Genomic DNA, 26,473 nt, shown 5'->3' with positions numbered 1-26,473 from the left:
CGCAGGCTCTAGAGCAAAGGTTCAGTAGTTGTGGCTCATGGGCTTAGTTGCTCTGTGGCGTGTGCGATCTTCCTGGACCAGGAATCAAACCCATGTCCCCTGCATTGGCAGGAGGATTCTTAACCACTGTGCCACCAGGGAAGTCCCGCTCATGTCATTTTTCTAATTTAGCCTGTTAATATGGTGAATTACATTGTTTGATTTTCAAATATTATATCAGTTTTGAATCCTTAAAACAAATTCCACTTGTTTGTGGTATATAATTCTATTTATATATTGCTGAATTCTATTTGCTAACATTTCAAAAGGATTTTTGTGTCTACATTCATAAGGAATGTTGGTCTGTAGTTTTTTTTCTTTTCTTGCTTTCTGTTTTAACAAAGTACTGTCTTTTTGGTACTCTCTTCATTTGGTTTTGGTTTTGGTATCAGGGTAATAACTAATAACTAGCTTCCAAGAATGAGATGGAAAAACTTCTATTTTCTAGAAGAGATTTTGTAAAGTTTGTCCTAATTCTTATTTAAACATTTGGTAGAACTCTCTGTTTGAGCCTGGAGATTTCTTTTTCAGGTTTTTAAAATTCAATTTCCTTAATAGTTATAGGGCTATTCAATATACATCTCATTTTGGGTGAGTTGTGGTAGTTTGTGTCTTTCAAGAAATTGGCCCTTTTCATCTAAGTTGTCAATTTTATGTGTAGAGTTTTTCGTAGTATTGCCTGATTATCCTTCTGATGTCTGTTAACAGGACCTGTTTTATTCCTGATATTAATAATTTGTCTTATTTCTTTTTTTTTTTTGCCAGTCTTGCTAGAGGTCTGTCAGTGTTATTGATCTTTTAAAATAACTAGCATTCTATATCATTGATTTTTCTCTATTCTTTTTCTGTTTCCAAATTTACTCATTTATACTCATTATTTCCTTTTTTCTGCTTGCTTTGGGCTTATTTTGATCTTTTCTTTCTAGTTTCTTGAGATGCAAGCTTAGGTTATTGATTTGTTTCCTCTTTTCTAACATACACATTTAGGTGCTATAAATTTCCTTCTCAGCCCTGCTTTTGTTGTATCCCACAAATTTTGGAACATCAGCTAGATCCTGTTGGTTGATGTTGTTGAGTTCTTCATATGCTTGCTGTTTTCTGTTTAGTTGTTCTATCAGTTTTTGAGAGGAGATTGCAGTCTCCAACTATGATTGTGTATCTGTTTCAGTTTTTGCTTCACATATTTTGCAACCCTGTTGTTTTTTTGTTTTTTGTGGGTTTTTCTTTTTGCATATACACCATTAAGATTGCTGTTTTCTTGGTGTATTGACCCTTTTATCATTATGTGATGTCTTTTTTTTTTTTTTTTTTTTGCGGTACGTAGGTCTCTCACTGTTGTGGCCTCTCCCATTGTGGAGCACAGGCTCCGGATGCGCAGGCTCAGCGGCCATGGCTCACAGGCCCAGCCGCTCCATGGCATGTGGGATCTTCCTGGACCAGGGCACGAACCCATGTCCCCTGCATCGGCAGGCGGACTCTCAACCACTGCGCCACCAGGGAAGCCCGTGATGTCTCTTGTTGTCTATGGTAACTTTTGCTCTGATGCCTACCTTAGTTGATATTAATAGTTGTTGTACTTGTCTTTGGTTTTTTGCATGGCATATCTTTTTCCGTCCTTTTACTTTCAACCTGCCTTTATCATTACACTTGAGTTTCTTGTCAACAACATATTCACTCTACAAATCTGTCTTTTAACTGGTATGTTTAGTTACATTTAATGTAATTACTGATGTTAAGGCTTAAATGTGCTATTTTATTTTTTGTTTCTTACTTGTTCTGATATTTTTCTTTGCTTTCTTTTCCCCAACATCCTGTGGGTTACTTGATCATTTTTTACAATTGCATTTTTATTTGCTTATAGTATTTTGAGTGTATTTCCTTGTATAGCTTTTTTATTATTACCTTTTATATATACAACTTATCAAAGTGTACTGGTGCCATGATTTTACCAATTTGAGTGTAGAAACATCTCCTCTACATGCTTTTCCCTCTCCCAAATACTTCCCCTATATACACTGAGAACCACATTAGGCAGTGTTATAATTTTTGCCTCAAGCATCAAACATAACTTAGAAGACTCAATAGGATAAAGAAATTCTATTGCATTTCATCTTACCATTTTCTCGTTAGAGATCTCCCCCTCAGCTCTTCTTTCAGGGTAGGTCTGATGGCAAGAAATTCTCTTAGTTCTCCTTTATCTGATACCTTGATTTCCCCTTCATTTCTAGGGGATATTATTTCTGCTGGATATCGAATTCTGGTTTGGCAGTACTTTCAACACTTGAAAAATGTCATATCCTTCTAGTCTCCATAGTTTCTAAAGAGAAACATGTTGTTTGAATTGTTTTTCCCCTATAGGTAATGGGCCATTTCTCTCTAGCTGCTTTCAAGATTTTGTCTTTAATTTTCGGAAGCTGACCTACCATGTGTCTTGGTGTGGATTTCATTGGGTTTATTTTGTTCGTGGTTTGCTCAGCTTCTTAAATCTCTAGGTTTACAAGTTAGTTTTCCCCCCAAATTTGGGAAATTTACAGCCATTTTTTCTTCAATCTTTCAGCCCCACCCTATTTTTCCTCTTCTCTGGAACTCTGATGACATGTCAAGATTTTTGTTTTAGTCCCACATGTTCCTGAGGTCATGCTCATTTTTCCCCCCAGTCTACTTTCTCTCTGTTTAGATTAGGTAATTTTTTTTCTATCTACAAGTTCTCTTATTCTTTCCTCTGTCCTCTTCATTCTGCTGTTGAGCCCATTCACTGACTTTTAAAATTTGTTCATTTTCATTCTAAAATTTTTGTGTGGTTCTTCCTTATATCTTCACTTGAGACCATTTTTCACTTGTTTCAAGTATGTTTCTAATTGCTTGTCAAAGCATTTTCTGACAGCTGCTTTAAAATCCTTGTCAGATAATTCTAACACCTATGTCATCTGTGTTGTCTTTTCTCACATGGTTTGAGATCTTCCTGGTTCTTGGTATGACAAGTGATTATTAATTGAAACCTGGACATTTTTGGTATTATAAGACTCTGAATCTTATTTAAGTCTTGTATTTTTAACAGGCTCCCTCTACCACAGCGTTGCCTCATTACTGCCAGGTAGGAGAATGTTCCTGTAGACACCTGGGGACAGGAAGGGCTGGGAGTTCCGGCTTCACCCTAGACCTCCTCTGACACCACCCAGTGGGCAGGGGGAGAGGCACCTTGTTACTGCAGGATGGGGATGAAGTCTAGCCTCCCTGTGCAGTCTCCACTGACACTACAGTGCAGGCAGCTTTGTTACCTCTGTGCAGTGGTGAAAACCCTGATTCTCCATGGGGTCTCCTCTGCTTCCATCCCAGAAAGCAAGGAGGATGGAGTCCAGGCTCCTCACTAGACCTCCTCTGACATCATCCTCGTAGAGGGTTGAGGTGCTAAGTTTAAGCCTGCTTGAGTGGAATCTAGGCTCTCCCCTTAGCCTTAACTTGTGGGGGTGAGGATAGGGTTGCAGTCTTTCCTGAGGTATTTGATTGGAATACAGCAGTTACTGTCTAATAGATTTCTGCCTTCTTAGGCTGCCTTTTTCCTGGTCCTTTACCTGGAGAGAGGAGGCTTTTGCTGTTTTTTTGTTTTGTTTTGTTTTGGTTTTTGCCTATACCTACTGGTGTTTCCTGGTTGCCAACTTCACCAGTATTGTCTGGGATAGATGAGGCAGATAAGAAAACCCAGGGAACTCACCACATGTTGTTCCTTGAGTCCTGAGGTTCCTAGTTAGTCTGTCTTCTCTTCATCTTTGAGTCTTTTTATGCTTGTTTTGCATATAATTGTTCATAAAATGTTCAGGGGTTTTAGCTGTACTGGCAGGAGGAATATGGGAAGTATGTATATTCCATCTTTCTGGAAGAAGTTCAATTTTTCATTATATACGTTTTAGTCAAAAAATGAAAATACAGTAAGATCCACAATTTTGTTAAAAATAGAACATATCTGCCTAGAAAAAATACCAAATTATAATAATGGTAATATGTGGGTAGTAGACTTCTGGATAATATTTATGTTACTTTTGCTTACCTCTATTTTCCATGTTTAAAATAATGAACATGTGTCACTTTGGAAATAATAAAGTCATGTTCCTACAAGTTGATTTCTACTACTGTCTTCCCTTCATATGATGCACCCCAGGTTATGTTCACTTTTGCAACGGGAGTATGGGTTCCATTCAACTAACACCGAATAGCATTTGAATCCTTATTTTAGTGTGCTTTTTAAAACTCCCGATAAGCTGATACTTAACAGATTTGTGTCCTGGCCCCTACTTTCCAGGTATGGATCCCCTGGGCTCTTTCTGCCCAAGGGAATCAATGGAACCATAGGGGAGAAAAGTTGGTATCTTGGACAAAGGTGTAGGCCCTCTGTGATTGCCACCACTGACAAATGACACTTGTAAGTGGGCTAGTCAGCCCGACAAACATGAGTAACCCCCATCTGCCTGTATGGATACGATGGATACTCTTGAGAGTCAGAGTATTGAGAGAGAGAGAGATATATATATCCATATACATATATTTCCCACCCTACAGCAACATGTTCCAGTCTGGGGATCAGTTCTAACAGCCTTTCTTTTGAGACCTGGCTTATCTTCCAAACACATCTGGTTTGTTTTATTCAGATGGAGCTGCAGTACAAATAAAAATTTTTTCAAATAAGCATTTTCAATCAAGATACTAAACATATCCATCACTCCCCCAAATTTCCTCATGCCTTTATAATTCATTCCTCTCTCCCCACTTCACCCCCATTCCTCGGCAAGCACTGATCTGCTATTACTCTAGATTAGTTTTCATTTTCTACAATTTTTTATAAATGAACTCATATGGCATTAAATCCTTTTTTGTCTTGCCTTTTATACTAAGTAAAATTATTGTTGAGATTCTTCTGCACTGTTGTATTGATAGTTTGTTCCTTTTTTTTGTAACCATTCAATTGTTAATGGACATATAGTTTGTTTCCAGTTTGGGACTCTTACAAATGTGCTGCTATGAACACTCACATGCAAGTCTTTATATAGACATTGGCTTTCATTTCTTGTGGGTAAACAATTAGGAGTGGAATGGCTGGTTGTATGGTAGGTGTGTATTTAACTTAAAAACTGAAAACGGCTTACACATAAGGTCAAAATAAAAATAAAGTCATTGTTCATTCTCTTACAGGTCATATGAGATTTTTTTCCATTTCAGCCCAGAGTAGCACACTAACTAAAAAAAAAAAAAAAAAAAACAAACCACACAAAACTGCTACCTGTTCAGATCCAATAACTTACAACAGGAAACCTTCCTAACTGCCAATACAAACCCTACCTCCAAATCTTTACATCTTTTCTTCTCAGTCTTTAGTAGACTAAAGCAGCCATTTACCGTTGTCACCTTCAGATTAGTAACTCTTCCCAGAGACCTCATACATTCAGCTCATTTCCTATGGATATTAACTAGGTGAGATTATTATGAAGCTATTTCACCTGTTATAAAAAGTATTAAATATTTAAATATGGACATATTGGTAGGTCCCTGACCATTTGAGAAATCTATTTTCTATTTTCAGAAGACTATTACGGGGGAGGGGGGGAGGGATAAATGAAGAATTTTGGATTAAAATATAAACACTACTATATCTAAAATAGATAACCAACAAGTACCTACTGTATAGCACAGGGAACTATACTCAGTATCTTTTCATAACTTATAATGGAAGAGAATCTTAAAAAGTACCATATATATATATATATATATATAAAACTGAATCACTTTGCTGTACACCTGAAACTAACACAACATTGTAAATCAACTATATTTCAATGCAAATTTAAAAAAATAATTTAGTTAATTTAAAAAAGAGAGACTGTTACCACCTCTAATTGATGTAGGCTGATTTTGGCTTTTATTAGTTCTCAGAAATTAAAGTATCTGAGTTTCCTCACTACCAAAGCAAGAAATTGGATTTAAAAAGTTCTCTATATACATGTAAACAGAGCATTTCTAGGAGCCACCCATAGGGTGTGGCTCTATGATCAGAGGTCCAGGTTCCAGGAGTTGAGGACATGCAGGACCTCAGTCTCTCCAATTGCAACTCTCAAGAAAGTTTCTGACAGCTCAAGAACTAGAGTCAGCCATAGAAAAAATCAGCCATTGGTTGTTACTCATTGGCTAACACAAGTTAGATGATGCTGTCCCCTCTCTAATCATCAGCTGCTAGAGGGGCAACAAAGATTCTCAGTACCAGGGAGAGGTGGGAAGACAGGAAAAGTTAGCATAGAAAGTGACGGGCCATAAGGGAGGAAGGGGTTAGAGATGCTGGGAAGGAAGTTACATACTATAAGTTTCAATAAGCAGGTTTCTGAGGTGAGAGTGGAGTCAAATCCTTTTGGGGGCAGCTGGTTTCTATCTTTGGCACCAGGTAATAAATTTCCTGTGTGTGTGTGGGATCTGCTACCTTAATGGATAGAGTAACACAGATATAATTCCCTGATGGGCACTCAAAAGACAGAAGGCAAGTATATGTGTATAAAGCACTGGGACAAGCTTCTCTGATAAGCCATCAAAGCAACGTCTTGTTGTTTATATCCTGGACTCACAGACACATAAGTATACAAGGCAAGCAACTAGAAAAGAGAAAAAAAAAAAATTCTTCTTGGACCAGAAATCAAAACGATGTTGCTGGGTGACTCTAGGGTGGGGTGCAATGTCCCTAGTGTCCTTCCAGGCATTAACTGTCAGGTGCCATGATATACCTGGATCTAGACTGAGGTCTTGGAGCCCCTAAGGGAGGCAGCCACAAGACCAGCAGAGAGACTGGAAGAAGGAAGGAAAGACACAGAAACATGATCTTGCATACCCAAACTCCAAAACGCATGAGGCACGAGGAAACTCAAAGCTAAGAAAAAGCCGATAAAATCAAAATGAGAGTTCATTCCAGAACAGCCAAAAAAGGATAATATAATCAAATAGATTGAAAATGTTCAAAGAGTTAAATGGAAGTTACACTTCCATTTAAAAAAGAACTCTAAATTATTTAATAAAAATGGAAGGGAATGAAATAACATCAGATGGACATAAAGAATCAATTAGAACTCTTGCAAATGAAAAATATGTTTAATATTTAAAATACAATTAACTGAGTAAGCTGGATATAGTGAAAGGGTGAATGAGTGAATTGGAAGACAACACCGAGGAAATCACCCAAAATGCAACATACACAACTCTCAAATTACATGTATAATAGGCATCTTAAATATTTTTAGCCAAATCACATCTTCAAATCACATCTCTACTAGAAGAAATAAAAGTTATCAAAGCAGAGCCATTCCAGTTAAAGTGGAGGTGGTAGGACTGATCTATGTCGCTAAATGAGCATTAGGATATAGCTTGGAGACTTTCCTTCTATTGTTCTCTTGGACAACTACTACAATTTTGCATTTTTTAAAATATATATTACCTCAACTAAATAATTAGCATACTGAAAACAGAAGCTAACTTTATTCTACTGCCCAAGCCCTCAACAAATATTTGATTTTGGTTATGAATATGAATATAAGGAAATTCAATGCAAGCAAACTAGTTAGAAACTAAAAAGATTTACACTTTATATAGTGTATACAATATACAGTGCATAGTTCCATTATTATAGAAACATCAGCTCTTAGGAGTACATACTTTTCTTTCCTTTTTTTTTAAATTAAAATTCTTGGGACTTCCCTGGTGGCACAGCGGTTAAGAATCCACCTGCCAATGCAGGGGACACGAGTTCAAGCCCTGGTCTGGGAATATCCCACATGCCGTGGAGCAGCTAAGCCCGTGCACCACAACTACTGAGCCTGCACTCTAGAGCCTGTGAGCCACAACTACTGAAGCCTGCATGCCTAGAGCCCATGCTCTGCAACAAGAGAAGCCACCGCAATGAGAAGCCCACACACAGCAACAAAGATGCAATGCAGCCATAAATAAATATAGATAAATAAAATTAAAAAATAAAGTTCTTGTTCCATTTCCATTAAAACAGTATTTGTCTAAGATTAGTTCTATTATTCCATTGTATTTAATATTGAGGTAGATTCAACTCAAGAAGGTATAAATAAATCAAAATTAGGTAGAATTTTTAAAACTAAATTTAAGAGCAGTAATGAACAGGCAATAACTAAAGTAGAAACTGGAACGGCAGTAAAAAACACTTGAAAATATGCACATAGGAGAGTTTATCTAAACTTTCAATGAATAGATGACTCTCACAACATATAAACTGTTTGACAAAATAGAAAACCTGAAGAGCTTACTCATTTTATAAGGCTATCCCAAAGGTCTCTTAAACTAGACATAATAGCATAAGAAAACTAAGTCAATCTCATTTATGAGTGTAGATAATAAATCCTAAACAAACTAGCAAATTAGAAGTTCATAAATACATTTATACCAGTTACTGAAAGGTAATACAAATTCAGAAACTATATTAGCATCATTCACTACATTAAAATTCACAAATAACAACTAGAATTATATTCTAAATCTTCAAAAACTCACTGGATAAATTCAAAACGTATCCCTTGGGGGTCAAGGGGGGGGGAAGAGATCCTTTAGCAAACTAAGAAGAAAAGGAACATTTCTTAACTTGATAAAGGTCACCTACTAGAAACTTCAGCAGCCATCATACTTACTTCCTATGATAGGCAGGAAAAAAAACAAGGAGGCCTCCAACTGTTATTAGCTAATGAAACAAGGCAAGATAAAGAGCTGTTACTTAAAATCAGAAAAACACATTTGCAGATCAAATTTATCTATTTAGAAAATCCCAGAGACTTAATACATAACTATTTTGACTAATTGAATTCAGCAAAGTAGCTAGATAAGATAAACAAAAATTAACTGCTAATTATTAGTGAAGAACGTATTTAAGGAAAGTAGTGTTTAAAATAAACTTTAAAAAAGTATACAACACCTAAACAGTATACAACACCTACAGGAGGACATAAAAATTCTGAATGGAAACACACCTGTGCTCTAAATATTTAGATGTCATATTTTTAAATACTAATCCTTCCCTCACATTAATCTAGAAAATCAATCCAACACTGATCAAGATCTCAAGTGGACTTTGTTGGCTTGAAAAGGTGATTCTTGTGTTATTAAACAAAATATGTGAAGTTTTTAAAAATTGAAAAAGGATAAATGGACCACCGACCTATTACATATCATAGTTAAAAGTTGTACTAATCACAAGGAAATAGGAAAATAATGCCACTTACTGAGATACAGAACACTAGAGGAGGTGGGATGGGAGCAGGTTTGGTGAAAGGAGGGAAAAAGAGCTTTGTTGAGGTACATTAAATGTGAGATGCCCATTAGAACTCCAAGTAGAGAAGTGGTGACAGCTGGATATATGAATCTGGAGCTTAGGAGAGGTCTGGGCTGCAGAGAGACACATTTGAAATCATGGGAAGCCATGGAACTTTTACTAGGTTTTAGTTTTCTTTCTGTGAAATTATATAATTTGGCTTTGCAAGTAAGTTTCAGAAGTTCACCCATCCCACCTGCGTTTCTGTCTTCTATCTGAGGAAACAGGTAGACGTACGTTTGGATCAATTTAGTAGAGGACTAGACAAATTAATCTCCGTACTTCTTTTATTATTATTCCTGTACTAATATGACTTTCTTCATTATTTGAAAACACATTTCATCTTAATGTCATTTTCCTTTAAAATCACCAATAAAATTTTATCTCCTGCAAGGATGCAAAGTCTCTGACATCCCCAAATCCTTTTCACTGTTGTGATGGCCCCTTGATCCTCTCTGAACACAATACTACTCTGGCCTCTGAATTTACAAAGGCTGTGCCCCAAACTGGCTTCACAACTTCTGACCTCCACCCCATTCTGCAAGGGCTTGAGAGCCTTATGAAGTCTTTGCTCCAATCCATGAGCTCTCCTTCTTACCTCCAACACATACTCCTGTGATGTTAATCATATGCTCTCTTACTTTTTTAAACATTTCACATCCATTTCTCAAACTATATAAACCCGCTGAGATTATATTTCAATAAATTTTCACTCATGAACACCAAATAATGCAGTATTTCTAATATGCATACTTTGCTTTCTACCCCAAAAGCACATGATCCAAACCTAAAACATAAAGGAGTAAATCACTTGTATCCAAATCTAAATTAACAGGACTCCACCGTCAACCTAGAGTACCAAACCAGGAATAATGTGAAAAAACAAAATGCAGTCAAGATGTGGTGAGTCAAGGCACAAAGGACAATGATGCTCCCTCAAGACTCATGAAACAGCGCCCCCCCACAGGTCACGCAAGTTCTATCTGAGGCAGTACCTGCTTTACTTAAGGGGCACCGGCTGCAGGATTTAGGTGTACTGCCCTAGAAAGGGACAAGGCCTGGGGGAAAACTGTACCTTATCTGCCACTTATTCCCGTGACTGTCCCCATTCAGCATGGACTAGAAAATTGGTTGTGGTAACCCCTTAACTATGTGACCCCAAGAAACGGGTAGAGTGAGAACTCCATGTGTAAACATGCCAACGTACATGCACATGCAAGCACACACACTCCAGACAACACGGCCACACACACCATATGAAAACATATGTATATTGTGAAACAATCTGAGTTAAGAAACTAGGATTGTATTCACCACCATTTATTTATCTAGTTCATAACTAAGTATAGAACACTATGGTAGTGCTAGAAATGCAATGAAGTCCTTGCCCTTAAGGGGCTTACAATCTTATTAGGGAAATATAACAGGCACATAAAAAGTGGGACTACAAGAAAGCATATGCTAAAGAATGCCACAAAAATTCAGAAGGCAGCATTGTATAAGAACACGGGTTTAGGAGTCACAAAGCCCAGTTCTAGTCCCAACCCGGTAAGTCAGTTAACTTGTCTGGGTTTAAAACCCAGGCTGAAAATAAAACTGGTAAGATTTAGAGGCTGTCTGTACTTGTTTGCATCATGAGCTGAGGAATGGTTTTTGGAAGAGGTGGCACCTGAGCTGAACGCAGAAGGAAGACAAGGAAAGCGGTGCTGAGGTAGGCCTAAGCATGGGCTTCAGAGGGGAGAAGAAAGACGAGTGTCACAAGGAGCAATGGGAGTGAGGTCACGGGTGGCTGTGGCTGCCCTCAGGCACCACTGACACAGCAATGAGCTGTAGTCCTCACATTTACATCCAGGCGGTTACAGTACGTAATTCCAGACAGTGGAATTATCAGAGAACAATGGCAGCATTTTATCAAACATTTCACTCAGTTTCCAGAAAATATAAAATAATTTAACATTATACCTCTACATTTAAAACTGACATCAATAAACTGTTCCAACTGCCAAATGTAAACCAATTCAAACTTTACATTCTTAGTAAACATAACTAAATCTCTTAATTCAAAAAGACATTTGATACAAATTATCCCCACAATTCCAAAGTTTAGTTTCTACTATGTTTCATGCACTGTGGAAATAAAAATTTGTAAGACAAGGTCCCTGCCCCTGAAGTGCCTGCAGCCTGGTGAGACAAACCTCAACTATGTCTACCTAAAGTGTGCTATGATACATGGCATGATCAAGGAATGAACATTGGGCCATGGAGTAGAAAAGGTGGATTCATCCCTTCTTAAGTTTTGGCAAGGGTGCAGCGGAGAGAGGTCAATGAATGGCTTAAGGAGAAATGAGTTTGGCAGGGAGAAAGTATCAAGGAAAAAGAAGGCTTCCAGGCAGAGGTCACATGGGTACAGACAGGAAGTAGTGTAGGAATATGGCGTGGCTAAGGCCTAGCACAGGTACAGTGTAGCTGGAGCAGAGTATACAAGGCAATAGCTAGTGATATGGAAGCCAGGACCTAGTCCTATAAAAACGAGAGCCACTGCTTGCTATGAGTTAATCATCCACTAACCCTGGTGTTTATAAGGTCAGGAAGAGACAGGAAAGAAACTGAGCAGTGAGGTCCTGTCCTTGTCAGAAGCAATGGCTGTAAGCTCTTCTCAGCAAATTACACAGTTCAGGAAACTGACCCCCACATCACTTCCTTTCCTGTTTTTTCATGATCTGCAGGTCTTCAAAATGGAGCTGGAACTGGAAAGGCACAGGGGAGGAGCAAACAAACACGACTTGAAATACACATATGGCTAATCAAGTTACTGTAAGGTAATGGTAATTGTACTGTACCAGGTCTGCAGATCAAGAAAAGTAATTCTTTTTCAGGAGTTTTCTAAAAGTGCCTAATTCACATCAAGTGATGGAAAATCTCTTTCAACATGAGAAAAGTATATAAAACCCCTGCAGAAGACTCCATTTCCTAAACTATTTTCCATTAAATATCAGTGTTACAAACACAATACCATAGGCTTTTAAAGCCTATCTTCACACAATTTAGATCTGACCAAAGCTGCATTGCTTGGCTTAAAAAAATAAAAAGATACAAATATATAATCCAAGTTTCAGGTTCTCAGCTACTACCAAATCATGTCAATACATGAATAAACTGCCTAGTGAGGAACATGCAATAAAAGGTATATGCAAATAAGCCATCCTTGCAGAGTAGACACTAAATTCCAATTTCTCATAATAATAATATAGAACCAATGCTATAAAAGTAACACCTTCTTGAAATTTCATTTTATAATGAAGAAAATAAATCTGTGTATTTTATTCAACATTCATTCATAAGTTACAATTATGCCAAAACAATCTGCTTCTAATGAAAGAAACCTTGGTATAATCCTAACAACATGCATATACATTTAATAGAATCTTCTGCATTTCTAAATAAATTACATGCATGATATTCATTAACCAATAAAGAATACCGATATAAGAATTCAGGACATTTATTTTTCTGCACAGAGATTTAACTACCGTACAACACACACACAAAACAAACCCATAAAGCAACGGTGTGTAATAGGTAGTGAGAGACACTTAAGCATATTTAAAATGCCTACAAATAGGCTTTTTTTTTCCTTTTTTTTTTTTAGGCAACAAATTATTTTTCTGTCCTTGACACCTTCTCACACTCACCTAGCACCACAGATGCAAGGACTTACAGTAAACGTGTACTATCTCATGCTTAAAACAAAAAGCATGCATTCAACAGAATTTATACATTATCATCTACTGTACTAAGTCTTCAATCCATTCTTTTAATACTTTATACATTAAGTTACCCTGCAGCTTTTTGAAATTTTAGTATTTATGCAAAACAACTTTTGAAAGATTTATGAAACAAGTTTTCAAGGATCACCTCTAGGCTATTTACACAGGCATTGGTTTGGTTAAGTGGGGAAATGGCAGCAGCCTCAAGGTTCATACTGAATGAAAATGGTGTGAATGTCAATTCATGTCAAAAATACACAGATGGCACAAAGGTTTGTGCAGTTGGAATCACCAGTGCAAATGCATGCATTTGAGGTACTTATTTTTCCCATGGTCAGGTATAATTATGCATAGTCATGTTCCTTGAGTGCTAAATATTTCAGACCTGATCAAATGAAAAGCTGTAATAAGTGTAAATATGAGATATTTGTATAGTTAATTTCAAAGTGTTATGTTTTTAATGAATATTTGTTTAACATTATAACTTACATATTTAGTTTAAAATATTTACCAACCAATAAAGTTTTTCATTGTAAAGAGACTGACTGGTAATTATACCTGGCCAAGTGATTTAAATAGAATACTTGAAATTCTAGCAAGAACTGTAGTGAAATATTAAAATACTTCATTATTGCTTCACTGGACTGAAAACCTAAAAGGCATAGATAAACAATGCTCAGTGATGAAAAGTGAATACCCAGAACAGCGATGCATGCCCCAAATGGTCTCCGCCCAATAAACACTAAGCATTCTCCACATTATCTATGCCATTGGCATCCACATGGATGTCAGGCTCCCCACAAAAAGACGAGGGGACAAAGCGGCTAACAGTGGGACACAAACAGCTCTTAAGCTCTGGCAATTCTTGCTTCAGACGTTCCAACTGCTCCACTTGGAATATATTTGGCTGTTCAGGCATCCAATCATATATCCTGTGATGAAAAAAACACAAAACATAAAATATGGTAATTTTATGGTTTACTTAGGACCTGGCTTAACTTTTTCAGGAGAATTTGCTTACCGAATGCCTAAAACACCTATACTACAGAGTCCTCTTATTTTTTCTTTAAAAGATATAAGCATCAGTTCTATTCAAAAATATTTCTCTTCTCCCAGTCTTTCCAATAATCCAGAATAGCATCACTGCCTTTTGTACCCCTGAAGCAAAAGAGCTGATTATAAATTGATAGAATGTGAAATCTGTAGCTTATTAGTGATTCTTCAAGTATCTTTTCTCCAAGTTAATCAATCAGCAATGCCTCATTTGACGGAAGGAAAGTTACTACACAGTAGAGCTGGAATTCATATCCAGTTCTGACTTCAAAGCACTGAAGATCAAGATGAAAAGGACTGCCCGGGACTTCCGTGGAAGTCCCAGTGGTTAACACTCCGAGCTTCCGGATTGGTTCAAGATGGTGGAGGAGAAGGACGTGCACTCACTCTCTCTTGCGACAGCACCAGAAGTACAACTAACTGCTGAACAATTCTCAACAGGAAGACACTGGAACTCACCAAAAAAGACACCCCAAAGACAAAAGAGAAGCTGCAATGAGATGGTAGGAGGGGCTCAATCACAATGAAATCAAATCCCATAATCGCTGGGTGGGCGACTCACAAACTGAACAATTACACCACAGAAGTCCACCCACTGGAGTGAAGGTTCTGAGCCCCATGTCAGGCTTCCCAACCTGGGGGTCTGGCAACGAGAGAAGGAATCCCCTGAGAATCAGACTTTGAAGGCCAGCGGGATTTGACTGCAGGACTTTGACAGGACTGGGGAAACAGAGACTCCACTCTTGGAGGGCACACACAAAGTAGTGTGCGCACAAGGACCCAGGGGAAACTAGCAGTGGCCTCACAGGAGACTGAATCAGACCCACCTGCTAGAGTTGGGAGGGTGTCCTGCAGAGGTGGGACGGGTGGCTGTGGCTCACCACGGGGACAGGATACTGGGAGCAGAAGTTCTGGGAAGTACTCATTGGTGTGAGCCCTCACAGAGCCCACAATTAGCCGCACCAAAGAGCCTTTAGGCTCCAGTCCTGGGCGGACTCAGGCCAAACAACCAACAGAGAGGGAACTCAGCACCACCCATCAGCAAACAAGTGGATTAAAGTTTTACTGAGCTCTGCCCACCAGAGCAAAACCCAGCTCACTAGTCCCTCCCATCAGGAAGCTTGCACAAGCCTCTTAGATAGCCTCACCCACAAGAGGCAGACAGCAGAAGCAAGAAGAACTACAATCCTGCAGCCTGTGGAAGAAAAACCAATATCAAAGAAAGACAGACAAAATGAAAAGGCAGAGGACTATGTCCCAGTTGAAGGAACAAGATAAAACCCCCGAAAAACAATTTAATGAAGTGGAGACAGGCAACTGTCCAGAAAAAGAATTCAGAATAATGATAGTGAAGATGATCCAGGACCTTGGAAAAAGAATGCAGGCAAAGATTGAGAAGATGCAAGAAATGTTTAACAAAGACCTAGAAGAATTAAAGAACAAAAAAACAGAGATGAATACAGTAACTGAAATGAAAAATACACTAGAAGGAATCAATACCAGAATAACTAAGGCAGAAGAACAGATACGTGACCTAGAAGACAGAAGGGTGAAACTCACTGCCGCGGAACAGAACAAAGAATGAGAAGAAATGAAGACAGCCTAAGAAACCTCTGGTACAACATTAAACACAACAACATTCTTATTATAGGGGTCCCAAAAGGAGAAGAGAGAGAGAAAGGACCCGAGAAAATATCTGAAGAGATTATAGTCGAAAACTTCCCTAACATGGGAAAGGAAACAGCCTCCCAAGTCCAGGAAGCACAGAGAGTCCCAGGCAGGATAAACCCAAGGAGAAACACGCCAAGACACATAGTAATCAAATTGACAAAAATTGACAAAATTTAAAAATTTAAATATTGACAAAAATTAAAGACAAAGAAAAATTATTAAAAGCAACAAGGGAAAACTGACAAATAACATACAAGGGAACTCCCATAAGGTTAACAGCTGATTTCTCAGCAGAAACTCTGGAAGCCAGACGGGAGTGCCACGATATGTTTAAAGTGATAAAAGGGAAGAACCTACAAGCAAGATTACCCAGCAAGGATCTAATTCAGATTTGACAGAGAAATCAAAAGCTTTACAGACAAGCAAAAGCTAAGAGAATTCAGCACCACCAAACCAGCTCTACACAAAGGGTAAAGGAACTTCTCTAAGTGGGAAACATAAGAGAACAAAAGGACCAACAAAAACAAACCCATAACAATTAAGAAAATGGTAATAGGAACATACATATCGATAATTACCTTAAATGTAAATGGATTAAATGCTGCAAGCAAAAGACACAGGCTTGCTGAATAGATAAAAAATACAAGACTATATATATGCTGCCTACAGGAGACCCACTTCAGACCTAGGGACACATACAGACTGAAAGTGAGGGGATGGAAAAAGATATTCCATGCAAATGGAAATCAAAAGAAAGCTGGAGGGGGTGGGATAGGGAGGGTGGGAGGGAGGGAGACGCAAGCGGGAAGAGATATGGGAATATATGTATATATATAACTGATTCATTTTGTTGTGAAGCTGAAACTAACATACCATTGTAAAGCAATTATACTCCAATAAAGATGTTAAAAAAAAAAAAAAGAAAGCTGGAGGAGCAATACTCATATCAGATAAAATAGACTTTAAAATAAAGAATGTTACAAGAGACAAGGAAGGACACTACATAATGATCAAGGGATCAATCCAAGATCAATTACAAATATATACGCACCCAACATAGGAGCACCTCAATACATAAGGCAACTGCTAACAGCTATAAAAGAGGAAATCAACAGTAACACAGTAATAGTGGGGGACTTTAACACCTCACTTACACCAATGGATAGATCATCCATTCAGAAAATTAATAAAGAAACACAATAGGCCAGATAGATTTAATTGATATTTATAGGACATTCCATCTGAAAACAGCAGATTACACTTTCATTTCAAGTGCACATGGAACATTCTGAAGGATAGATCACATCTTCGGTCATAAATCACACCTTGGTAAATTTAAGAAAACTGTAATCATATCAAGCATCTTTTCCGACCATAACACTATGAGATTAGAAATTAGAGGGAAAATATGTAAAAGCCATAAACACACAGAGGCTAAATACTAGTGAATAAACAAGAGATCACTGAAGAAATCAAAGAGGAAATCAAAAAATACATACAGACAAATGAAAACAAAAACATGACGATCCAAAACCTATGGGATGCAGCAAAAACAGTTCTAAGAGGGAAGTTTATAGCAATATATCCCACCTCAAGAAACAAGAAAAATCTCAAATAAACATCTAACTTTTTACCTAGAGGAACTAGAGAAAGAAGAACAAACAAAACCCAGTTAGTAGAAGGAAAGAAATCATTAAGATCAGAGCAGAAATAAATGAAATAGAAACAAAACAATAGCAAAGGGCTTCCCTGGTGGTGCAGTGGTTGAGAGTCCACCTGCTGATGCAGGGGACATGGGTTCGTGCTCCGGTCTGGGACGATCCCACATGCCATGGAGCGGCTGGGCCTGTGAGCCATGGCTGCTGAACCTGTGCATCCAGAGCCTGTGCTCAACAGGAGAGGTCACAACAGTGAGAGGCCCGCATACCACAAAAAAAAAAAAAAAAAAAGCAAAGATTAATAAAACTAAAATCTGGTTCTTTGAGAAGATAAAACAACCTTGATAAACCTTTAGCCAGACTCATCAAGAGGGAGAGGATTCAAATCAATAAAATTAGAAATGAAAAAGGAGAAGTTACAACGGACACCACAGAAATAAAAAGCATCATGAGACTACTACAAACAACTATATGCCAATAAAACTGACAACCTGGAGGAAATGGACAAATTCTTAGAAAGGTATAACCTTCCAAGACTAAACCAGGAAGAAACAGAAAATATGAACAGACCAATCACAAGTAATGAAATTGAAAGTGTGATTAAAAATCTTCCAAGAAACACAAGTCCAGGACCAGATGGCTTCTATCAAACATTCAGAGAAGAGCTAACACCCATCCTTCTCAAACTCTTCCAAAAACCTGCAGAGGAAGGAACACTCCCAAACTCATTCTATGAGGCCACCATCACCCTGATACCAAAACCAGACAAGGGTATTACAAAAACAGAAAATTACAGACCAATATCACTGATATAGATGCAAAAATCCTCAACAAAATACTAGCAAACAGAATCCAACAAAACATTAAAAGGATCATACACCATGATCAAGTGGGATTTATCCCAGGGATGCAAGGATTCTTCAATATATGCAAATCAATCAATGTGACACACCATATTAACTAATTGAAGGAGAAAAGCCATATGATCATCTCAATAAATGCAGGAAAAGCTTTTGCAAAATTCAACACCCATTTATAATAAAAACTCCAGAAAGTGAGCATAGAGGGAACCTACCTCAACATAATAAAGACCATATATGACAAACCCATAGCAAACATCATTCTCAATGGTGAAAAACTGAAAGCATCTCCTCTAAGATCAGGAACAAGACAAGGATGTCCACTCCTGCTACTTTTATTCAACATAGTTTTGGAATTCCCAGCCATGGCAATCAGAGAAGAAAACGAAATAAAAGGAATCCAAATCGGAAAAGAGAAGTAAAACTGTCACTGTTTGCAGATGACATGATACTACACACAGAAAATCCTAAAGATGTCACCAGAAAACTATCAGGGCTAATCAATGAGTTTGTTAAAGTAGCAGGATACAAAATTAATGTACAGAAATCTCTTGTACTCCTATACACTAATGATGAAAAAATCAGAAAGAAATTAAGGGAACAATCCCATTCACCACTGCAACAAAAAGAATAAAATACCTAGGAATAAATCTACCTAAGGAGGCAAAACACTTATACTCACAGAACTATATGACAGTGATGAAAGAAATCAAAGACAACACAAACAGATGGTAAGATATACCATGTTCTTGGATTGGAAGAATCAATATTGTCAAAATGACTATAGTACCCAAAGAAATCCACGGATTCAGTACAATCCCTATCAAATTACCAGTGACATTTTCTACAGAACTAGAACAAAAAATCTGAAAATCTGTATGGAGACACAAAAGACCTCGAATAGCCAAAGCAATCTTGAGGGGAAAAAATGGAGCTGGAGGAATCAGACTCCCTGACTTCAGACTATACTACAAAGCTACAGTAATCAAGACAATATGGTACTGGCACAAAAACAGAAATACAGATAAATGGAACAGGACAGAAAGCCCAGAGATAAACCCACACACCTATGGTCAACTAATCTATGACAAAGGAGGCAAGGATATACAATGGAGAAAAGACACAGTGTCTTCAATAAGTGGTGCTGGGAAAACTGGACAGCTGAATGTAAAAGAATGAAATTAGAACACTCCCTATCACCCTACACAAAAATAAACTCAAAAAGGAATAAAGACGTAAATGTAAGGCCAGACACTATCAAACTCTTAAAGGAAAACATAGGCAGAACACTCTATGACGTAAATCACAGCAAGACCCTTTTTGACCCACCTCCTAGAGAAATGGAAATAAAAACAAAATAAATAAATGGGACTTAATGAAACTTCAAAGCTTTTGCACAGCAAAGGAAACAAGAAACAAAACAAAGAAACAACCCTCAGAATGGGAGAAAATATTTGCAAATGAAGCAACTGATAAAGGATTAATCTCCAAGATTTACAAGCAGCTCATGCAGCTCAATATCAAAAAAACAAACAACCCAATCCAAAAATGGGCAGAAGACCTAAATAGACATTTCTCCAAAGAAGACATACAGATTGCCAACAAACACATGAAAGGATGTGCAACGTGACTAATAATTAGAGAAATGCAAATCAAAACTACAATGCTGTATCACCTCACACCAGTCAGAATGGTCATCAAAAAATCTACGAACAATAAATGCTGGAGAGGGTGTGGAAGAAAGGGAACCCTCTTGCACTGTTGGTGGGAATGTAAATTGATACAGCCACTATGGAGAACAGTATGGTGGTTCCTTAAAAAAACTAAAAATAGAACTGTCATATGACCCAGCAATCCCACTACTGGGCATATACCCAGAGAAAACCATAATTAAAAAAAAACATGCACCCCAATGTTCACTGCAGCTCTATTTACAATAGCCAGGACATAGAAACAACCTAAGTGTCCATCGGCAGATGAATGGGTAAAGAAAATGTGGCACATATATACAATGGAATATTACTCAGAGATAAAAAGGAACAAAATTGGGTCATTTGTAGAGACGTGGATGGACCTTGAGACTGTCATACAGTGTGAAGTTAAGTCAGAAAGAGAAAAACAAATATCATATATTAATGCATATATGTGAAATCTAGAAAAATGGTACAGATGAACCTGTTTTCAGGGCAGAAATAGAGACACAGATGTAGAGAACAAACGTATGGACACCAAGGGGTAAAGCAGGGTGGAGGGGGGTGAATTGGTAGATTGGGATTTACATATATTCACTAATATGTATAAAATAGATAATAAGGAAATAAATAAATAAAATACCCACCCCCGCAAAAAAAAGACTCCAAGCTTCCACTGCAGTGGGCACGGGTTTCATCCTTGGTTGGGCAGACCCTGCACGCCATGCGGTGCCGCCAAAAAAATAATAATGAAATAAAGTAAAATAAAATAAAGGACTTCTCACCAGTGTGAAAATTATCCTAAAGCTATGCAGTACTGGCAGGTGTACCTAGAGTTGAGAGTCCAGAAAAAGCCCCAAGTGACAATGGCAGCACTAGCATTGCCTATCAGCAGAGAAAGGAAGGTCTTTCATGCTTTAAATGTGAAAGCCAGACAATTTATGTGAGGAACTAACTCTTTATGACCTCACAGTAGGGAATAATTTCTTAAACAAGATTTTTAAAGTACTGATTCTATTAAGTATTTGACTATTCTAATATAAAGACTTTCTGTTAAAGACATACATAAGAGAATGAAAAGTTACCTCTGGGTCAAGGTATCAGACGGAACAAAAGCATCTAAGTTCACCCCCTATATTGTGTTAAAAAAATAAAATAAAGGTATTAAAAGAAAATTCACTGAACATGAGAAGAACCAAAGAGACTGTACAACAGAATTTTGGAAGCTAGAAAACAGATGGATTAAGTAATAACAAAGTGTTTCAGTTAGCAGAATGGATAGCTCAAACCACAAGCCAGTAGTTGAAAAAATGAAAAGGGTGAGTTAAAAGCAGCCCCAAACTTCTGTAGATCTTGGGGGGGAAGGAAGGGGCTCAAAGAGGGACAATGAGATGAAGGCTTGAGCAGCAGCAAGTGGTTCCCTTCCTCTTACTCACTGCTGTGGAGGCTGCTCTTACCCCACTTGGTTGAGGTTTATTTCCAGAATTAAACAGGAAATCTGGAATGGAGGACAAGACCAGGTTAGAGAGTTTGGGGCAGTTTATAAAATGGCCATCAGCATCAGGGATATTAGAGATGGTACAAATACAACACATGCTAAATACAGACATGCCCTCCTTCCCCCATCTCTCTTCCCACACTTGACTCCAAGAAACCAGACCTGTATCCTCTAAGAATATATTATAGCGTCTTCTACGAGGAATCTGACTAGTCAAAAAGCAAAGTTTTTTAATCTACTGACAGATGTATGACCAAACAGGTCACCCAGATCACCCCATAGTAAAACCCCATAAGCCCTATTCACATGCTCAGAGCTTCCAACAAGCTTTTTAGATCTTAATTCCTTATCGTAAGAAGCAGCCAAGAATTTCTAAATATCTGAGGAAAGCTTCTAACAGGTAAGGTAGTAAGCAAAAGAAAATTTTTTTTAAAAAAGTTCCTTAATGCCTTCAAATAGTACTTTCATCAAATGAGAACAGGATTTTTTAACTATATATAGAAAAAAGAGAATCCAGAGAAAAAAGGACAGTTCTTGAAAATTAAAAACACAATAGCAGATATGAAAAACTCAATAGCATGAGTGGAAGATAAGGTTGAGGAAATCTTTGGAAGTGGAAAAGACAAAGATAGAAAATATGAGAAAAGATAAAGAACTTTAAGTCTCGTCCAGGAGTGTATAATATACAACAAAAGGATTCTATAAAGAAAAAAAAAACAAACTCAGAAAAATGGAAGAAATAAAAATCAAAGAAATAATTCACTAACTATTCCACATCTTCAAGGACATGTATCAATAGACTAAAAGGGCTACCAAGTGGCCAGCACGATGGGTAAAACCAGACCCACAAGACCATCTCTATGAAAGTTTAGAACACTGGTGATGAGAAGAATCTCCAAACTTCCAGAGAAGAAACAAAGAAATCACATGTGAGGGAGTAGGAATCAACATGGTTTCACATTCCTTAACAGCACAATGGAATTGTGAAGAGGATGGAGAAATGCTTTTAAAAGTCTAAAGGAAAATGATTTCTAACATGGAATTTTATGCCTGGCCACAATACTTCCAGACACACATGACCTCAAAAACATTTACTTTCCATCCTTTCTCAAGAAGATACTGAAGGATGTGTTCCATAAAAATGACAGTAAAGTAAAAGAAAAAGATTTGGACTACAGGACACAGAAGGTCTGACACAAGAACTGTAGCTCAGCATGGCAGCTGTGCCCAAAGAAGTCAAACAATATGTACTGGAGGAGCCTGCATGGGTGGGCAGGTATGCTCAGGGCTATCACTCCAGGAGGGCCCCTGCCCACCCTACCAGCTTTGAAACCTACAGACAGAGTGCCCTGAGCCATTTAACATGTGTTGATTCAGTGTCCACTCTACCTGACAGGTTTATTATGGGTGGCCTACTCCTGAGAACTGATAGGAGGCTCCAATGAGCATTGAACAGCCCACTCCATGTATCCATATTCCTGCTGTACTTCCAATGCCTGACCCACGGACGGATGTCTTGTCATGCTGAGCTAGAGACCTAGTGGGTCACAAAATCAGTTCAGAAAGTTAAGAAAAGCATTGAAATAGGTGTGAGCCAGTGGCACAATCATTTAAAAAGCACACACATATAAATAAAATATTCAAGGGGCATTATCTTTTTAATTTAGTTTCAGGTACACACTTGTAGATATACATATCTATGTGTGCACTGGGCTGCAACGTGAAATGCATTTCTAACTGATTTTGGGGTCAAAAGGTTTAAGTCACTGCCCTAAAGAAACTTATACACGTACCATAGGACAGCTGGTCAACGATGTTTACAGCAAACACTGTAATAGCAAAAAACCTGAAAAAAAAAAAAAAAAGGGCTTCCCTGGTGGCGCAGTGGTTGAGAGTCCACCTGCCGATGCAGGGGACACAGGTTCGTGCCCTAGTCCAGGAAGATCCTACATGCTGAGGAGTGGCTGGGCCCGTGAGCCATGGCTGCTGAGCCTGCGCATCGGGAGCCTGTGCTCCACAACGGGAGAGGCCACAACAGTCAGAGGGCAGCATACCGCAAAACAAAAACAAACAAAAACCTGGCAACCACCTCAGTGTTCTCCAATAGTAGAATAAATTGTGGTAGAATCATACAGCCAGGAAGATGAATAAAGTACAGCTAAACGTAACAAATGGATTGATTTTAAGAATATAACAAGTAGGAAAAGAGTACAAATAAAGCTTAAAGCCATGAAAAACTAAACGTTATATTGTTTAGCGATAGATATAAGAATTTAAAAACTTTTAAAAGAGAGTAATTGCTTGCTTGTCAGTTATATCTATGGGAGGAGGTAGGGGCATAGAATTAGAGAGGAGAACACAGGGGAGTTCAAATCTAATAATAATGTTCTTTAAATGTGGGTGTCTGTTACTGAATTTTTAAAAATAATTTGAGCAGACACAGTATAGAAAGAGGAAACATTGCTCAATTTACTCTACAAGGCAAGTATTATCCTCATGCCAAAATTAGACAACAACCATTTGATAAAGGTAAATTAAAGGCCACCTTACTCATTACTACAAATGCAGAAATTCCAAATATCAGCAAATCAAGCATAGCAGCTTATAATATATCACAAAACCATGATTAAATGCAAAATCTGTGTTAATGCCTTTGTAAAAGAGAACAAATTGTTTTTTGATAAACTAAAACACATCACAATGCTCCCACATGCAAAATGAAACAAAGGTTCTTCTGAATCACTATCATTCAAACCTTCTATAGGTCTAAATTTGGTAATGAAAAAGTAATAGCATAAGCACCTTAAGTACCAAGAAATAGTTCCAAAAAATATTAGGGCACAGGAATTCAGCTAGAGACAATGGAAGGGATAGGTGTAAGGGACTGCTAGTTTGTTTTTTTAAATTTTTTTTTTGGCTGCACCTCACGGCTTGTGGGATCTTAGCTTCCCAACCAGGGACTGAACCCGGGCCCTCAGCAGTGAAAGCACAGAGTCCTAACCACAGACCGCCAGGGAATTCCCAGGACTGTTGGTTTTTACTGTTAGTCTTGTAGAACTATTTGAAGTATATACACACACACACAACACACACATAAGTGTGGCTGATTATATATACATATGTAGTTCTTTGACTAAAATTGAAAAAAGAAGAAAAAACTTCCAAGGATAATAAAGACTGACTTGACTCTAACACAGTCCACCTCTCCTCTCATCAGGTCTGAACAGAAGGCCAGTGCTGGGCTGCCTCCTCAACATCCTCCACACCCTCAACACAGTCCTGCCCTGGTGCCTGCTTGCACCTCTGCCTAAAACGCAAATCCTGTCAAAGCTGATTTAACCCCCCCACCCCACCCCACCCCTGCCCAAATCCAACTCAATCCTTCCTCTTTAAAATTATTCTTGTTGACCCTGAGCCAGGAAGAACTCACTTTCTTTAGGGCCTTTTGTATCACATAGTATCTTCCTGTTCTCCCTGCAAGGTCAGTGTTTGGCTACAACCAAGTAAGGCCCTTTAGTGAAGGATCTAACTAAAATTTGTATACCCTACAACTGCCATACCTGGTATAATCTCACAATATACTTTTCTTGCCTGAAAATATTTGCAATCATCCCTTCCTCCTCCTCCAAGAAAGAAATATTCTCCCAAAATTTGCTAAATAAAGCACTTCCATCAAATTGTAATTTAAAAATTTTAATTTTCCTTTAATAAGTTGGAAACGTCTATTAAAAAGAGCTATGAATCATGCCACTTAAAGCAGTATTAACCAAACACTTTAAAAGGCAGGCATTATCCGGGTGGCAGTTTTAAAACCAGACTGATTCAGACAAAAAAGTTGGGGTGGGGAAAAGCTTTATTAAGAAAGTGATATAACTTTATAGAACAAACAGTAATATAAACTAAATCCAACGACTGTATTTTTTAAAGCAGGCCTGGTAACAATTTCATCACTTACTCTTTGTATGATGCTGCTCAAGCATTAGCAAGCCCATTAATCCCCTCAGCAGGACAAATGACATTCCCTCTAACCCAAAATTTCTTTACGCTGAGCAACCTTTTCATCTCTCTGAGATCTCAGACTTACATCCTAAACACCCAGGGAGTTTATTTAAAAAGAAAAGATTAGTTCAACAAATATTTGAGCTTCTACATCTAACCTCTGGTGATACAGCAGTGCACAAAACAGGCAAAGTCTTGCCCTCATGGAGCTTCTGTTTGTGGGGGTGTGTTGGGGGTGGGATGGGAAAGGAGGTTGGGGAGAAAATAAGTAAAATATAGTATGTATATGGATATATCACGTGGTGGTAAATGTATGGAGAAAAGTCAGGAAGTGCACTGTGAGTAGAGGTTTTGATTTGAATTAGGATATTCGGGGAAGGCCCTACTAAGAAGGTGACATTTTAGTCTTTCCTGACATCTTTATCAGAAGAGAAACAGCAGGAGGCCAATTAGGGGTGGGGGCGGGGATCATCTCACGTAGGGCCTTGTAAGGATGTGGGATTTTACACTAGGAGACACAGAATAGGGGGGGAAGGTTAAGCAGTAACATGATCTGACTTCAGTTTTCAGTCCTGCCCGCCCCCATAATGGACAGCAGGGTGTATGAGTGGACGCAGTCCCAGTAAGCAGGTTACTTTCATAATCCACCTGAGAAACGATGTGGCTTAGTGGAGAGTGACAACAGTAAAGGATTCAGGATATATTTCGAAGACAGAATCAACATGATTCTGATTTTGTCTGATTGGATTTGGGTATGAGATAAAGAACACAATCATGAAAGACTCCAGGGATCTGGCCTCAGAAACTGGAAAGAAAGTTGTCATTTATACTGAAATCAGGAAGTCTATAGGAAGAATAGGCGTTGATAGATGGATATAAAAGTTT

At 38.1% G+C, this 26,473-nt stretch overlaps 1 protein-coding gene across 3 annotated transcripts in view; it reads right to left on the bottom strand.

Moving 5' to 3' along the window:
* Positions 1 to 10,693: 10,693 nt before the first annotated feature.
* GPCPD1 (glycerophosphocholine phosphodiesterase 1) overlaps positions 10,694 to 26,473 on the bottom strand; it is a 63,266-nt gene continuing 47,486 nt past the window's right edge. For all 3 annotated transcript variants that reach the window (XM_027118220.1, XM_027118222.1, XM_027118223.1), the window contains one exon: positions 10,694 to 14,090. In XM_027118220.1, coding sequence (XP_026974021.1) covers positions 13,901 to 14,090 — 190 coding nt within the window. In that variant the 3' untranslated portion in view covers positions 10,694 to 13,900. The remainder of the gene's footprint in view (positions 14,091 to 26,473) is intronic.

The sequence above is a fragment of the Aethalodelphis obliquidens genome, unplaced genomic scaffold, assembly GCF_003676395.1.
Source record: "Aethalodelphis obliquidens isolate GAN/ISIS:26980383/991018 unplaced genomic scaffold, ASM367639v1 scaffold18, whole genome shotgun sequence".
Lineage (NCBI taxonomy): Eukaryota > Metazoa > Chordata > Mammalia > Artiodactyla > Delphinidae > Aethalodelphis > Aethalodelphis obliquidens.
Note: the sequence above shows the minus strand (reverse complement) of the source record. Positions and strands in the feature narration are given on the sequence as shown.